General features: G+C 38.3%; 1 protein-coding gene across 1 annotated transcript; it reads right to left on the bottom strand.

The window, feature by feature from the left end:
• Window positions 1–3,616: 3,616 nt before the first annotated feature.
• On the bottom strand, window positions 3,617–18,679 carry LOC116727529 (G protein-activated inward rectifier potassium channel 1-like). The gene is made up of 3 exons (XM_032575019.1): window positions 17,296–18,679; window positions 6,860–7,076; window positions 3,617–6,498 (listed from the first exon to the last, which is right to left on the bottom strand). The coding sequence occupies exons 1-3, from the start codon at window positions 17,962–17,964 to the stop codon at window positions 5,831–5,833; spliced, it is 1,554 nt and encodes a 517-aa protein (XP_032430910.1). The 5' UTR covers window positions 17,965–18,679; the 3' UTR covers window positions 3,617–5,830.

Here is an 18,679-nt window from a genome sequence, read left to right as displayed (position 1 = left end):
TGCATAAACAATCTATTTGCATACCATTTTACGGTGCAAACGATTGAGTATAAAATGGTACTGTGTAGTCGCAGCAATTAAATTAATGTGGCAGAGAAACATTATGTTGTGACATAAAAATGTGCTGTATGAAGTAAAGCCCATAAACCACGAGCTCCTCACAGCTCAACTCAAGGACAGTCCCTATATGAGGGTATAGTCTGTTTATATTGAATATTGAAAATGCTTTAGAAATATCAGGGAGTAGAAGGTTTATTTAAAGAACCAGTTCATTTTTAGTTTGTATCCAGATGCTGTTTCTTATTAGACTGCTAGTTTATGAGAAGGTTCAGATGTAGCAGTTTCTGATATGGGCAACATGGCTCTTCACTCAGGATGTCTCAGGGGCGGCACTACTCCAATAGGCAATATGTTTAATTTGCCTTGTGGGTATGGCTATGATAAGGATTCCCAATTTGAAATTGCATTTTAAGAGACATTTTCTTCAATGCTGAGTTTAAAATTTAAAAAAATAAATGAACTAAGATCTTATCAAGCTATAAACTGACTTTTGATTCATTAAGAAATATAAATTTGTGGTCCTTGAATACTTATATTTGAGTACCCTTATTCTCTAATGATACTTTAAGCGTATGGAATGTTTTTTAAACAGTTAATAATTGCATTTCTTGTCCCATTCTCAGTAGCAGAATGGAGGATTCACCCAGGGCGATACTGTTGCATGAACCGTCTCTGTTCAGACTTTACTTTAACTGTTGTTTTTCTGTTTAGCTGCACAGTTTAAATGCTGTCTGGTCTTCATACATGCAACACAATTTAATCCAAAAATGCAATTTGATCACATATTAAATCTTTAACGCCATCATTATGTGCTTTTACTCTAAGTGAAAAATGATCTGTGATTTATTCTTCCCACATCATTTATCTGAGTCACTTTAAACTTAAGCTGGATGGAGGTCATTTTGTACTGTCAACAAGTTGCATAATCAATTTTCTTTTCTGCTATTTTCTGCTGTATGACTAATTAGCACTGGATGTCCTCAGATGTGTAACGTCTGGAAAATTGCCTCTCATCCTGATAGCCATAATCAAGGCAGCGCCAGAGCCAGAATGAGCCAGTCAACACCGTGACTTATGTCGGCTTGAAGGCGCAATAATTAGCCGAATCTGGAGATGCAGGGGAAGGTCAAGGGCTTTGATTTCAAGAAAGAAGAAGGAGAAGAGAAGTTAGTTAACCTTCCAGCTAGGAGGTTATCAGCCACCAGGGGATTTTATTCTGGAGTTTCTTATACTTACACATTGTGCCCTCTTAGAACTTCCTTTAAAAAGAGAAGAAAACCCTAAGACTCACATGCAAGGCTTTAATATTTGATGTTTTGTGATTTAACCATCCCAGGTGAAATATGAGCTGTTGTTGATGCATTCTGCAGGCTGAAAGAGCTCTGGATATTGAACAATTTCACCAAGCACACTGCAGTCACACAGAAATATGATGGCTGCTTTGGATATATGAAAAAAATTGTTTACTGTTTATTCAGTTAATTTATTATTTAGGAGTTGTAATATAAAGTTTTACTTTATGTTCATATTTGTAATGATTCCTGCATTGCTACACTTAACTTTTTAGTAAAGCAGTTCACAATTAAAGAAAAAAGTATATAATCCCCTTCAGGTGTAGTAATGAAGGAGATTATATACTAAAAAATGCATTAAAATAAGTTTGCCATTCAGTTAAATAAGTATCTGACCCCCTCATCAAAGCATGGCTTGAAACTCTGTGGATTAACCCTTATTGACAAACTGCAAACACAGCATTAAGACATTTTCTGTAGCTGGTAAAAAGGTTTGTGATGTTTCAGGAGAGATTTTGACCCACTCCTCTTTACAGAAACTCTAAATCCTTTAGGTTTCTTGCCAGCTGTTGGGTAACTAGACATATCAGATTGCTCTACATTTATTTGGACCAAGGTCTTGAGACTGACTTCGGCACACAATAACCTTCATGTTCTTCTTTGACCACTCCATTGTCGTCTTCACAGCATGCCAAGGTATAGTCATACTGGATGACTGATCCATGAAAGTTATCATGAGTTTCACTTAAAGAGCATCTTTATTGATGTGAGATTACACACATCAATAAGTAGAATACTTCCACCAATCTGCTTGACAGGGATGATTGTGGTCTTTAGATCACTCTTAGCATTTATCTTCCTCCAAACATAAGTTGATACAAAACAAACATAGGTTTTGCTCCTGTGTCTTACCAGAGGATTTTCTCCCAAGCTTTCTCTCAATCATTTTGATGTTCATTGGGAAACCTAAGATGGAGATGGGACTGTACTCTATGTGTGGCTTCTGTTGCAGGGGATTGCAAAATTTCAATCCCGTCACATGCTGCAGTGTTCTTAGGGACTGTGGTCCCATCTACCTTTAGATTATTAACAAACTCCTCTTGTTTAAATATGGCAGACATTGAACTTTCTCATCCCGTATGCCAGCACCTTGCATGAAGAAAAACTGAGGGCAATGGATTCTCATTTGATATTTCTTCCATTTCCCAATAATCGCTTCAGTAGCTGTCGCCTTCTTGATGAACTTCTAGCTGATATTCTTGGAGCTCATTCCAGTTTTGTTCAGATCCAATGTCTCAGCTATTTGAGCCATCAGTGGCATGGTAGATAGGCCACTTGTGTCATTCATACACATATCAAGTTATGGTCAAAAATGATACATAGCTTGATCTAGATGCAATAAAAAACTATTTGTGGGACCAATATTCTGGTTGGATTGTACAGGATTTAGTATTTATTTTGCTTTATTACATTTATTTTAGAATTTTTTTCATTGATATTCTGTCTTTTTAAACGAAATGAGATAACAAAAAATGTGGAGACTATGCTTTTATTTGAAATTGAGCAAACTTTGAAAATCAGCAATAGATTAGATACTGATTTCCCCCAAATGTACTCTAACATGCTAACATGATGGTGTACTTCACCATCAAAATTAAGTCAAGACTTTGAATAATAACATATGTAGAAAAAGTTAATAAATACATTGACTGTATCATCATGACTTGACCTGATATTTTATCAGTATGTTTTGAACCAAACCAAAATGAGACGGATCACATGATGAACTGTTTACTGTGCTAACTGTTGACAAGTTACCCAAACATATCTCAAAATCATGTCTAAATAGAATAGCGTTTGTAGAAATACTGTATAGAAAATAGTGCCAAAGTTTAAAAGGATCTAAGCCAACATATTTTTTTGTTCATTTACCCAAAAGCTTTGAAACCACTGAAATCCACTGGTAGGAAAAGTGTTCAATTTACACATAAAACAACAACAAAAAAATCACAACCATCAAAGTATTTAAGGTTTCAGCTCTATTTTAAATACATCATTAAAAAAGCTTTTAATGATGTCTTTTGAATGCTATTTGATTGTACAATGTGAAAGTCTTGATTTTAAAAACATTTAAAAAGCAAGGTCAACATTATGAAGAGCTGCTTCATTCAAAATAAATACTGTTAGCGATAAATGTTTTCAAAATTTTCCATCAAATAAATAAAGGCCCCCATTTAAAAACAAAAAATAAACAAAAGTCAATATAAATAAAAATATTTTTATTGTGGAGCTTATTTTGTCAATCAATTTTATTTCTTTTTCTATTTACTTATTTTTCCTTGACCAGACCCACGACACAGATAATAACATGAAATAAAAATAACCTCAGTTAAAACAATAAAAGTTCATGACATACATAAAGTAGAGTAGTTTAACAAAAAAAAAGTGTGGCAAAATTAAACACCATTATTATTGAATAAACAAATTCAAATAAGTACTGAAATAAATTAATTAATTAATTAAAGCTGACTGACAAAATAAACTCTCCATTAAAGAATATATTTTATATACATTTAGCTTTGATTTTATGACAAGACTAACGACTATTAGCAAGACACAACAATAATATTGTATTCCTCTCCATTTTACAGCCTGTGCATTCATATTCTAAAAGAACATGTTCACAAAAGGAGGGTGTACATTAATGCCACTGAATTATTGAGATACAATAAACAAAAATCAAACTGTTTATTTGTGCAAAGTTCACTATATTTTTTGTGTGGCAGCCATTTTTTGTGACTGCAAGTAGCTCAGGGACGTCAAATATCCCAGTTCATTGGGCGTTTCAAGTAATTTTTCTGAAATGGAACTCAGAAGATGTAAGTCCCAAGTATAAATTATATCCACCATTGATAAATGTGCAGTGGTTGCTTACAATATCTTTATATTAACAATGAGTATTGTACCCCAATGCTTTCACCATATCCATATTGTTTTTCTTTAGGTTTCTTGCCTAAAGAAACCTAAAGGTCTGGAGCTGTAAAATGATCTGATTTAGTAAACTTAATGAATCCGTCACACCACACCTCAGTCAATGTAGCACCAGGATACGTGGTACATGTGCAGTTTGCGGCGATTATGGCAAGCTGATTTTCTTCTTATTTAAAACAAAATGCAATTTGATTCTAGTTGATTTTTTGTTTCCTACATTAAGATTGGGTGATGTGTGTTCTCAGACTGGTTTCATTAAGTTTTATTTACTTGTGCACACTGAGTCACAGTAGGGTACGCGTTTATGAGCTATGAGTTTTATGGTATGTCATAACCACTCAGGGTGTAATTTTCACAGTGTTAAAAAAAACAGAAAAAGTCCCATAATGACACACAATGTGTTGAAACAAAAGATGAGACTTTAGGACCCATTTTATGCTATCCAGCTATTTATGCTAATGTTAGCATAAATGCAGCCTTCGTATGCTATGTGTTTTAGATTGCAAGGTTATGATCATGAAACAAGTGACACATGCAGAGTTTTAAGCAATAGCTAAATTTATTTTTTGAAGTAAAGCTGCAAATACTAGAACCTTTGTACTCTGCAAGAATTTTAAACATAACACTAGCAAACATAGACTTAGGCTTAGCCATTCAGCACAAATGTTAGCCCTTTACACAGGCCAGTGAGTAGAAAAGACCAAACTGATCAAGCACATTGAGTCCTGTTCATCACTAGTTTGTAATTAAACCAACAATTTGCCAATAAAGTCCTGGTTTCTCCTTGTGCAGCTCCTAAATAGTCATGAGTTCAACTAGTAATGGCTACATATCCTGAGTTAGTCTATAGCTAATGGCTAAATACAAAAAAACCAAAACAAAGAAAGCCAGGTAATATAAAAAACAACTGCAAATAATTTATACACTAGCTTATAGTGTCAAATTTACACTATAATTTACGCTATTAAATTATAGTGTAAATTATACACCACAATAATCCACATTATTATAGTAAATTATTATTACAAAATTACAAAAAAACTTTTCTTATTCAATACTTTGTCATGTTCCTTTTTGTCCTAAGTTGTGCCTGATAAAGCAGTGGCTTGGGGGAAGATTTGGCAAATAGTAATTTCTATTTATTTATTCGTCCCTTTGTTGCTTTTTTAGTTAGAAAAACATACAGCAGTTTATGAAGATCAGAGAACATGTGATGTAACTGTGTAGAAATAAAAAAAACAAGCACACACAGATAAGTGTTAGAAGTCTGTGGGGGGCACAGATGGTGATCTATCAAAACTGACTCACAGTTTGAGCGGATGGATGGCTTATTGGCATCGTCCTAGTTGTAGCAATCGACAGCTTAGTAAAGAGATTGCATTAAGTGAACAGTAAAGAACAAAAACTGCAGGGGGGAATCTAGGTCACAGTAGTCTTTGTTTCTATGCAATGCCCTTGAAGCCTGTTTGAGATTTTTTGAGTTTTTATCAGCGGTCAGCATTCATTTTGCGCAGTTTTGGGGGTAGATTGTCCTCTGGCCGACTCCCCATCGAGGGGAATGGGACTGGTGCTGGCGTCGCAGCGCCGATAGTGCTAATTGCTGTTGGCTGTCTGTGTTTCACTGGATCCCCCTCGTCAGCATCAAGATCAAGGGACAGCAGCTTGACTTGCTCCTCAGGCTGTCCATGCTTCACAGCTGGGATGGAGCTGGACCTAAACCGCTGGATGCTGAGCGAAAGGTCTCCGGTGCTGTAGGCTTTACCGCCGGGCAAGGCCGTTCCCGTCTTCAGCGCCCTCCACAGGTGCTCCTCCTTGGTGGAACTCATTCGCTGGAGCTTGCTGGGCAGCCTGGAGGCCTGATCCTCCAGGTTCTCCGCATGGTCGGCTGAGAGAAGCCTTTCCCGGCGGCCCACTCTGTTGCCCAGCAGAGGCGAGGGGAGAGTGGGAGCAATGGCTACGGGATTCGGGGACGTCAGAGAAGACTTCTCCTCCTGCTCTTTGACACTGTAGGGAGGCGTGGGAACCTCAAAGGTGTTGTGGAACTGGGAGTAGTCCACTCTGAAGAAACCTTCTTCCAGAGACATGACAGGAAGGAATCGATGGCCCCACAGCACTTCATCCTCTGTGTAAGATGTTCTCGCTTGGCATGTCATACCTACAAAGAGAAGTTACAGAGAAAGGGACGTTTTCAAAAGTAAACAGGAAAAGATGAAAGTACAGAAAAGAGCCCAAGAAAAGTACATAAGTAGTGAGAGCAAAAAACAAGGAGAAATGAATAGTAGTGAACTGCTTCAGGGAGAAGACATGGAAAATACAGCCATGATGGATAAAAGCTTGTGCTACTGAATAATTAAAACCATGAAAATTAAACATTCTGTTCAATATTTCATATAACTGAGAAAGGGATCTGTGCCACAGGCTAAAAGACGATGAAACAAAAGATTAGGCACCAGGAGCGGCTATCCAAATGTTACAGCAAAGAACACAGAAATGTGAATGTAAGATTTCGCTCTCACCTGTGGTTTCGACAATGCCCTCTAGAATAACTACTATCTCAAACTGCTCGTTCATGAGCGAGCGCTGGGAGAGATCAAAGAACGGGCTGTTGGTGTTGATCTCATGGCAGATGGTGAGAGGTGACACCAAGAAAAGCTGGTCCGCTCCCGTGCCAAAACCCACGTCCAGCTCGCACTGGTCCAGAGGCAGAAACTCTCCCTCTGGGGTCTGTCTAGACTGGAAGCACAAATGATTCACACGTTTGGGAGTAGAATTGACATTTTTGTTTGCCAAGAGATATTTCTTTTTTTAGGATTAGTCAGACAGCAGTAAATGTCACCAGAAATTAGCTGATTGAACACACAATTTGGGTAAGATGTACAGATACTCATCATGAACATAAATATCGCTACAACTTTCGTATGAGTTTTTGCTTTACAAAGAGAAATTAGTTTTAGTTGAACGAGACAAAAATTTAGCTATATAAGCCGCCATGACATAAGTATTTGTTTTTTGTTGTATTGTTACTTTCCTTTAAAAAAAAAGAACTAGTTAAAAGACTGCAATTAATTTGGCATTTATGGTAATCATAAGACAAGAACTTAATTATCGGCTCTTGGCTACACCAGCCAAATTCAAGTTTTATGAAAAGGGTGAATGTTGATAATATTCATGGAAAATCCCAACATGAAGTTAAAACCTAAGCATTAATTAAAATTCCTGATGTCAGAAATATTCTACATCAATGTTTTTACACAAAGAAGTGGATCCCCACATACTTATTTCAGTGTTTGCACATTCACCTATTCATGGATTTTTCTGTGGAATGTAATGCCAAATTATTTGAGGAAAATTTCCCTGTTTAGGGTTATTTTTGTGCAGCATATCTAACATATACAGAAGAAAATGCAGACAGGGAAGCTGAAATATCAAAGCAAAATGCTTTTTGCAAAGCGACCGATTCAGAAGTTCCATTTATTTTCCTTCGCACTGATTGGCTGTACCCCAGAGAGAAGGAAGACTATGGATGTTAGCTCCCGCTAAGATCTGTGCCAGCATCTAACCGTCTCCTGCTACAAGCTTCTGATTTACAACAGTGATTTAAATAACATCATTTTAAGTCCTAATGAGACCTCACAGATGAGGGGAACACATAAGAGGCCTTAAAGACGGTTGAATGAGCTCTTCCAAAATTAAAAATTCAAGGCACTTCCTTTGCTTTCTTTGTTTTATAAGCCTATGGGTGACAGCTATTCACAATTCAAGGCTACTCTGACAGACAGACAATGTCTGGTAAACAACAACACTTTTGGGGACAGTTTTTATTCAAAGCTACTTCCAACTGTTTTGCTGCATGCCTGTATTTTATTCTATTTATTCATATTTTTACCTTCACTGACAGGTGAGGAGGGAAGTGTTAAAGGCTGCATGTAATTGCTATGAAAGGGTAATTTCCTGCTGTATTTAGGGACAGAGACGAATTGTGCAGGAAGTTATTTTATTGTTCAGTAGCAGATGGCATGACGCCAATAAACGTAAAGACGCTGCAGCTGTCTGGGATTGTTTCCATCACAACCCTCTTACTGAAGAGGAGGATGAAAATAAAGAGGAAAAAGACAGAATTTCCCTGCACTCAGTTAGCTTTGACAGGCAAACAACATTCATAAATTGAGAAACATCACATCTAATCTGGGGTTTCATTGGATAAGGCAACAAAATCTTTTTGTTGAAAGAAGTGGATGGACTATGCTACACTAGTTTAACAATTCATCCAGGAGCTGCAGCAGCAGTAAAGCTTTGCCGTCGATGATTGACAGTTTTTCAGTGTTAATAAAGGTGTGAAAACATTAGTCTTCCTTGTTTTCCATCTCTCCCTCAAACATTAGACCACATTATAAGCCTATGTTGTGACTTCAGCGACAAATTAATTTGTCAAGAAAGATATTCTGACTAAATGACAGAAGTATGAGACGATAAACAATCACATCTATTTACTGCTAATTCATGTCATGAGTTAAAAATACATAAATAGCAAGATGTGTGTGGCCTTTATGTATCTGTATCTGTCCATTCAGTTCATTTAACCAACCAACTGTCCGTTGAACCAACCAACCACCTGTCCATCCATCCATCCATCCATCCATCCATCCATCCATCCATCCATCCATCCATCCATCCATCCATCCATCCATCCATCCATCCATCCATCCATCCAACCAACCAACCAACAGTTTTTACAGGTCTGGTATTTAATATTGTCAGCAGATTTATTCTGAACTTACATAATTGTACTAATAACTGAGACCTCTGCTGTTACATGCTAATTTGAGTCTGTAACAGTGTGAGATTAGCTACTTGTCTAGCATCAAGAACCTCTTCCTGTTGCCCAATGTTAACTTTATTTGTCTTTCTGGCTTCCTTAGTAAGTAGCCACTTGGTCCACAGATGGCAAACAGCCTGTCATTTGTATGCACAGTGATGTTGAGGACAGAAGGGTGTGACATTTCACGGGAAGACGTCTGTGCCCACAGATTCCTGGCTCGCCTTCATGACGGAAAGTGTCACCCATCATGCAGCATCAGTGTTTATTTCTTCAGTAATGCGCAGACATGCAGCCGATGTTACATGTCCACTAAATTTAGATCAGAAACTCAGAAAGCAAGGCCGGCAGCTGCTTAATATGATTAATGCAAGGCTAAGAAAAGCTAGAAAAAGCCACAAGAATCAATGATCTGATTGTGTATCAATCCCCAAGGTGTGTTATTTTAGGAAATATAGGATATGGCTCAAATCTGGTATCTGACAGTACAGAGGGTGGGGGGGAAATATTCCAGGCTCGGTTTTTGGATGCAGAACAATGCTATCCTTCTTAAAACTGACACAGACAGTCACACACAAGCCCAGTCTGGAGTATTTAATGTGTAAATCTTCCACTCTGAGCAAACTCTCCAGAGAGGAAATCTGTGAGTGAGTGTGAAGTCTTTAGCTACTGTGAAGCTTCTAAATTCATTAATCTCTGGAGCTTGGCTTGCTTTAAAATGTAGTCGTTAAAATTTAGGTTAAATGTCTCCAAGTAATTGATAAGTATATTTCAGAAATTGTTTTAGATCACTATATTAGGCAGTGCACAGCTTCAGTTAAAGCAAAAATAATTTAATGAAGTGTGTGCAAAACAAATGGCCATTTTTTTTCATTGTCTGATATTAAATCAGAGTGATTTTTTTCCAGTTTTATGTCAGTTATGATTACCAAGATACTTAATATTTTCTGAATCCCATAGCAAAGAAAGAAATTTTCATAATTTAAAAAAATTGTCCTCAAATTTAGAAGTTTGCTTTTATCAAAATGTGTATGCCTTCAAATTATTTAGGGAAGTGCAGATGATGTTGACTTTGTAAGATTCTAATATTTTAATTCACAATATTTGAAAATATTTGAGGATCATTTTTGGATGCTCTTTTCTTATTTTTCATAAAGATAATCAACCGTACAAAATAAAAGCAAACATTCTTCCAGACCACATCCTGCAGCTGTGTCTGCTCTCCAGAGCACTCACGCCATGATTAATATAATTTTTTAACTAAAACTGAGTACAACCAGAAAAAACAACAGAACACACCCATGCCAGTAAGGGGTTGCAGTGTCTTTTCTGGGACACATGATGTCATTTGTAGAGTTTGGAAGGAAAAGCATAAATCACTAATCAGGTTTACAAAACATTATCTGAAGAAATCAGCAAAACTCTGGAAAAATGCCCTTTGCAAAGATGAAAGAACATGTTTGGCAATTTTTCTATTCAGCAAGAAATGTACACTGTGTGCCAAATAATTCCCCAAAAAATATAAGGCTATTTGTCCTTCTGCTAAAGCTTGTCTGTAATTTGGTAAACCAACAGAACAATAATAAAAACAAAAATCATAATTATTTTTACAATAGTCTAGTCAATGTCTGGAGCTCAGACATTGACTGGGCCATTGCCTAGGGGATGGGGAGCTGTATGTAGATGCTTGTAAACCTCAATGCACTAAAGTACTGTGCTCAAACGTTTCAGTTTTGACATTTATTGTTGTTTAATACATGTGCTCAATAATTCAATAAAAACCTCAGATACCGTCAATGCTTCTTACAGTGACTGAATGAATGATGCTGTGGTTAAAAATAAATAAATAAATTACTTTGATACTGAATGACTTTGATGCTACTTTTCTAACTTCCTCTACCAGATAGCTGTGCTGTTCCAGTTTATTCACTTTTCAAAGCAACATCTGTTACACATTATATGTTTTCAATAATCTACACTGAAAATTAATGAAAATGAAAAACAAGTTCCCTAGATGTCATATCTAAAATCTTTTATTTTAGATGCACTGACTTACACTAAAGTACTGTGGCTAAATTATAACCATACAGTTCTGCTAAGGAAGGATAAATATATTTGACACTGAAAGGTCTAACAAGGTGAAAGCCTCATGTGTTCTCCTCCTGCTGCTAAACACTCAGTGCCACAGGGGGAGGAATTAATGGCCTCTGAAAGAGCTCCTGATATGGAGGGAGTGTTTAATTTACTGGGCCACCTGAGAGTCAAGTTGAGCACAACCAGAGCCAATCCCCGGTGACTCACTTCCACCTGGAACAAAGTACCAGTGGTCCTGAGTGCTGACGCGTTATGATGTAAAGAACCATCAAAAGCTAAAGAAGTGTGTTGCTTCAGATTCGTCCTTGGCTTTGACATTGGAAACCCGCTGACGTTTAGTCAACAGATTTATAGCTCGGCTTCGAGGACATAAATCAAATGTTCACGTCTCATCTGAGACGTCATTTACAACATTTCCTAAGTGAGACTGAAGCCTGGTCATGTGTAGGTGTTTTTTTCCCTGCTTTTTCTCGTTGTCCTCCTGTGTTTGGCAGTGCCAGATGTTGCAAGTAATGTGGACTTGTCTTCCTGCATGTCTGTCTCCCATCTCCTGCTGCCTTTGCAACCCACTGAGAGAGCTTCTGCTGACACTGATGAGCACCACCCAGCTGTCACTCTCTTTCTCTGGATTTTAGTTCTGTTTGCCACTGCTTACTGCCTTTCTCCTCTGTCTCTTCTTCCATGCAGGGGTCTAACAGCAGACATTGTTTTAAAGCATATCCCACTAATGCTGCACAGCTCAATGCACCTCTGCATTCTGCTGTTTTATTAACAATAGCAGCATCAATATTAATGAAGATTCAAGGACTTTTATCTCTTTTAAGATCCTACGCAAGGAAAAGCATGGAACATTCTCTCTGCGTTTCTGCTGGTAATTAAATTACTTAAAAATTAGAATCTAATTAACATAAAATATTTTTTAATTCAAATTAATTCACACTTAAAAGACACGACCATCCCTATTCTTTTCGGTTGAGGTAATACATTCTTGTCAATTTAGTCCTTAAAATATTTTTTACATTCAAAATGAGCGATAATCTATGTTTATAGTGTTTCAATATGATCCCAGCATGTACCCTTCCCACGTTGTTGGGGGTGTTCAGAATTAAAAATGAGTAAACTGTGGAAGCACGAGGCTACTTTGATCACGGTTCAGAATAAGTTTCTGTTTGCATAAAAATTGTTTAGATCAAGCTACCTTTGATGGACATCTTCTCCATAAAAATAGTAGCAGCTTGTTTAAACTAAACAGTTTAGACCTTTCTGTCTTGCCTACCTGATTTACATGACATGGTTTCGCTGAAACAGTTAGAAAGCAGACAGAGTGCTGCTGCGTGGCTCAGTGTGTAAACTGAATGCGCTGAAGCTGTCATTCCTCAACATAGCTTTACCAGGACTGACTCCCAGTGCTTGGCCCCTACTCTCTTCACCTTCCCTGTCTAACAACCAGTAAGTAAAAGCCATCTGTCACAAGACCTTACAAAATACAAAGATCTAGCATAAACTGTAACTTCTATTTGTGGAGTTTTTTTTTAAGATGAATTAGGGATAAAATATAATTTACTAGAAAGGAAGACTCTAAGGAGAGGTGTCCACTTTCAAAGTTAGATTTTTTTTTCTTTTATCATCTTTGTATTAATAATGTAGAACATACTACAGGAAAGCACAGGATGGGTAACGAAGGACAATTACTCAGTGACATTTTTTTAGAGTTCTATAGGATTTTTTAATCATTAATTTTCAATAAGCTTTGTATAATTAATGATATGAAGGTCATCAATACTGTTGAAGCTCGGACTGCACAACCATGTATGAACATACTTAATACCAGTTGTTCTATAGAATGAACAGCTAATCATCATGGGTGTTTTTCAAGGAGTCAGAGATGGTGCTGGCTGCACATAGAAAGCAAAGATTTGAACCAGTAATATTATTTCTCAGTCAGGCAGAAATACTAACCGCAGCAATATCGGGTTGTTCTGCAGGAGTTAATTAAAATTTTCATAATGTTATTCAGATAAAATTAATTAGATCAAGGCTAACTTCAACGCCCATCAATAGCAGATGCATCAGAAACAGGAATATTTATTTCTCCTTTCACTAATGGTAGTATGGGTTTAGAAATATATGTTGTACTAAAATGTGTTCATCTATTTTTTTTTTAGCAGAAATTCATAGTATCCAGGCCTCTCAGGAATTTACAGCCTGTGCCTGAGCCTAAATTCCTCTGTAAACAACCGGGTCATGCAGCAGTTAGGCAGCATTCACTGAGAATGCTGCAGCAGCTCTTATTTCTGCAATACAGTTTGAAAAGAATGTTACCAGACCACAAACTAATGCACTGTTTCTAAAAGTGATTGTGTAGTACTTCCTGGTGGTGAATTCTGATCTTTTACAACCACAGACTTCAGTGAAGTTTTATTGGGGTGTTACATGATGTACCAGTATAAAATCATGGATCATTGTGAACTCAAAGGGAAATTATTCATGGTCGTCTCAGTTTTTTATAAATGAAATCTGAAAAGTGAGGCCAGCATTGGTCTGCAGTCTTTGAGATACAATACTTTCTACTTTGCTGGAGTCACTGCTGCAAACTGTTTAGTGAATGTCGGGTTTGCAGTGACATTCACATATAGTGACTAAAACTTTGGATATTCTTGCTTCCAACATTTTCAGTACTGCCACCTCCATGTGTTACTTTGCAAGAAGGTCAGTCAAGGTCGACGTCTAATTGTAGTTTGCCACCACACATAACATTTACAGTATTGGCCAAAAAAGACAAGAGCACCCTCTTCCCCTTGTTTCTTTCCTGGAGAATTTGTAGCAAATTAAAAAAAGGTTACTTATGGCTTTATTCTTATAACTATACAAATCAGATTTGTACAGAAGTAATAGTTGTTGTTCAGCTTCTTAGCTGCTTCTCTTACTAATGATTTACTTGCCCAACCTCTAAGTTTAGGTCCATGTCTTGGAAACTTTGCAGTTGTGGCAAACTCTTCTCATAGTCAGATGATGAACGTCAGTGAGATGTTCAAATTTTGAGGTATTGTTTTTTAACCTGTCCCTGCACTGATGTTGCATTCACACCTGTTTTTCCGCTTTAATCAAACTCTACTTCGTTTACCTAGAAAGTCCGGTTTGTTTGGGTGGAATTGTATATGTGAAACTGAACTCTAATGTAGACCAAAAAGTGAATTTTGGTGCGGTTCGAATACAGATGTGACTGCAGAGCACTCGTTCAGGGACAGCTTTGTGGTTTCTTAGACTTTAATCTGAAGATGATTCACCTTAATGCTACACACGTTTAAAACTGCAGAATCACAGAGTTTTATGGCTGTGCGGATAAAAAAAAGTACTATAAAAAAGATGAGGATAACACATTTGGAATTTTTTTACAGGTTGTCCTGTAGGCACTACCAAATGTAGTGCCTCAGGATGTAATTTACATAGTGATATTTAAACACATAAATTGGCTCAAAAGGATAATTTAATGACCACATAAAAGATCATGATCTAATTACTGGCTTGAATCCCTAAAAAATGCTTCATATATATCTAACAAATCTGTATCTGAAAGAATGCCAAGGGCATTTTAAACTAGAGTAAAGTTAGGGAGAACAAAAAGAAGCAACAATTAAAGTTCCTACAGTAATTTATCATACAGGTTTATTAACGCTAAAAGGTAAAGGGAAGATGAAGTAGATGGAGATCGCTGCTTGTGAGTCTAATAATACGGCAGCTGTTGTAATAAGAGTTCTGCTGATGATGAAAACAAAGGCTAAAACTGTCCCATCAGTCTTCTTACATAGTAAATCCACAGAGATAATGTCACCATGATGTATGATTCTGTGTTTGCTGTTTAAAACAGTAACAAACTGAGTTAGAGAGAATGATAGCAGAACATAAAACAGTCCAAGACTTACTACTGTCCTCTGTGGAGGAAGAAAAGGTGATGATTGTGCATGTTTCCCCCTGATTAGTCCCTCTTTGATGGGTTGTTGAGTGCAATCAAGAGACCATATTTTTCTTCGCCTTTCCAGGCTATTAATTAGAGAAGAAATGATAACAAAATGAAATGTAAGTCATCTCAGAAGAAGCTGATACCATAACCATAAACAGTTAACTAATCAAAGCGTCTAAATCTGCAGTGACAAGAAGTACTGGTGTATGAATTATATCATCTAAGCTCTACAGAGAATAAACTTTAAATCCTGTGGGAGCACTTCTAACTGAAAACTCTCCCTTCGACGTGGAGAATGTAGCCTGTCACATCAGATTAAATCGCAGCGACTGTGAACGCACCACCAGCTCTACCTGTCACAGATACACAGTAATGCAGACATCTTTTAGCGGTTTGAACAGTGGAGCTACGTTGGAAGTCCGTGCCGTGTGATATTTTGGTGCAGAGACTTCACTTTTTTAGCACAAATACAAAATATTACTGTGGAGAAATGTGAAACACATCTCCCCGCTGACAGCAAAAGATGCAAAAACCCTGTTTTGTTGCTGGAGTTTGTCTGTTTTTGTCAGTTTGAAGTTGTTTGTCATGTGTTCCTCCTCTCTTCTATCACAGCCACCAGAAGCCGCCTCAGCTTTGGTTTTATCCTCTTGCTTTTTTTTTTTTTTTTTTTAGAACTGACAGTGTTTCATGAAATGCATTCTCACTGTCAGCTCTCTGTGCTTCAGATCTGTGCAAGGGCTTTATGTTCAATAAAAAGTATAACCTAGAGGTTTGCATTCACTGCCACTCGCCCAGTGTATACAGATACTGATTCAACCAATCTTTTAATCAAAAGTCACAGTTTGGGTGTAATTATCTGATGTGGACACCCGGATATCGAGTGCCTTGCAAAAGCATTTATGCACTTTGAGCTTCTTCACATTTTTTTTCACATTACAACTGAGGTTGAACAATGCATCACAACATTTCTGTTGTGAAACAGCATTTCAGTTTTATTGAAATGCTGCAAGCTTTTCAATAAAACTATGTTGTTGGAATTATAATAAGGATTTCTCCTTAATAAACTACTTACTTCTGTTGTGTACGTTTGCAATAAACTCAAAGACATTAACAATGAAAACAAGTCATATAATCATTGTAACATGTATCAACATTCTGTATTAGATTTTTTTAGGACTGCAAATTGAATGCAGCCCTACTTGCAGCTGCAAAGATCAGTCACCATGGCTGCAAAAGCCATGGTGAAGTCAGTCAGAGTTAGCGTAATATAGATACAGCTAAATACTGGGGAATCCTAGGTGGAATCCTATCTGAAACTGCAAAATAATTAGGCCTGGGAAAGTCTTTTTTTTTCTTGGGAGAGGTTCACCTTCCAGCAGTACAACATGTCTCAACAATGCAGCTAGCGCTGCGATGAAATGATGTAGATTCAAGCATTTCTCAGTGTTATAATGGTCCAGTCAAAGTCCAGACCTAAATCTGATTGAGAATCTGGGAGTACATTTTTTAAAATCAATGTCAACATATCATCTCCATGGAATTGCAACAATTTGCAGATTTGTAAAACCTTTGGAGAACATGTAATTTTCCTTCAATTATGAGCAGCTTCGTGGTGGCCTTTAAAAAAAATCCCCACCAAATAAACTAAAATTTGTACTTTTAATATGAGGAAATGTGGAAAGAATAATTTTGCAAGCTAGTGTAAAGCCCTGACACCTAATGTGGGGGACATTGTTTCTGATGACCCTGACTCCATCAGGCAGCACACTCAGCAGTTCTGGAACAAAGAGGAAGAAAAGCTGCACAACGCAGTGATTAATTCAGCTCCGAAGCAGATCTTCAGGGGCTAGAATGGTGAGCCATTAACATATATCTAATGATAAAATTATAGACCTACGGGGAATTTCGTCAATTTTTTAAAGCTGAATAGAAATTGAATGCATGACTTGTGGCGTCCACTGAGAGTCTAATGAGCACTCACAGCAAATGAAGTGACAGACAATTAGTCTGCTTCTGATAATGACCTCTCCAGAGTTAGGATTGCGCATAAAGGAGCACCTTGGACTCCGGCCTCAGCCTACCTTGATGAGTTTGCACCTGATCTGCGCGGAGACCATGTGGCTGTTCCGCAGGTTCCCCACGCGAAACATGAGGCACAACTTTCCGTCCCGCTGCGAAATGACCGCGTCCTGGCTGAACATGAGCGTCTCCGCGCGCTTCTTCGGCTGCGACATCTTGATGAACATGCAGCCGATGAGGAAGGCGTCCACGATGGAGCCCAGCAGGGACTGGAAGAGGAAGAGGATGATGCCCTCCGGGCACTTTTCGGTGATGTAGCGGGAGCCGTAGCCGATTGTCGCCTCGGTCTCGATGAAGAACAGGAACGCGGAGGGAAAGTTGTAGACGTTGGCGACGCACGGCGTGTAGGACGGGTCGTGGCCGGTGGTGCTCAGATCCCCGCGGATATACGCGATCACCCACCACATAGAAGCCATGACCAGCCACGCCACCGTGTAAGTGAGGATGAAGATGAGCAGGTTCCACCGCCACTTGAGATCCACCAGCGTGGTGAAGAGGTCGGACAGGTACCTGCTGGTCTCCCCGCCAAGGTTACCGTGCTGGACGTTGCAGCGGCCGTTCTTCTCCACGAAGCGCTGCCGCTTCCTCTTTGCCGGCGCAGAAAAAGTCATGCTCCTGCTGGTGTTCACCACCTGATAGTCCTCGCCGAATTTCCTCCGTAGAGCCGACATCGTGCCACTCGCCTAACTGAAAACAGCGGGATTCTCCTGGCGCAGGACTGGGCTTTTTGTGCAACTTTTCGTCCTCGGTGCCCAAAACCATGCAGCACCATTCAGCGCGCTATTCTCGCATCCTGTGAGGTGGAGATGCGCCTCTCTTCTGTAAATTTAATCGTAAGCGAGCAGCGATTCTGCGCAACGCACGATCCAGGCTCGCTCCTTTTTACGCAGAGAGGTCTCTTCCAAGTGCCAACTTTGTGTTTCTTCCTCCTCTGAGGGAAGGGCTTGGGGCTGAAAACCAAAGCTGTGAGTGGTATTCAAATACAGTTTGAATACCACGGTATTCTTGCTCCAGTGAGCAAGAGGAACAGTTTAGTGCGCACTTATGGCACAGCGGCGTTCTAGTGGCATCCTTTTGTTATACACCTTCATCCATTCAGACACTAAAAGTAGTGCGCGGAAAATTTACGTAGGGCCTTTTCCATTTATGAATTTATTTATTTTCTTTAATTATATCCAGCAGATAAGTTCAGGCTACTGCACAACTAAGAAATTACAGCTTACTGTCGCCAGCTGTTTACGGCTGATTAGTGCCCCCTAGTGTTGGTGCAGCAGAAGTAAACCTGAGGTAATTATTGCTTCAAAACATTAAAAAAAATAGCTGTTGAAAAGTGAGAAATATTTATTATCAGAAAATAAACTACTTTACTGTCACGGCATTCTTTAA

Source organism: Xiphophorus hellerii, chromosome 10 (genome assembly GCF_003331165.1).
Source record: "Xiphophorus hellerii strain 12219 chromosome 10, Xiphophorus_hellerii-4.1, whole genome shotgun sequence".
Lineage (NCBI taxonomy): Eukaryota > Metazoa > Chordata > Actinopteri > Cyprinodontiformes > Poeciliidae > Xiphophorus > Xiphophorus hellerii.
The sequence above is the reverse complement of the archived record's forward strand: the minus strand, read 5'-3'. Positions and strand labels throughout refer to the sequence as shown.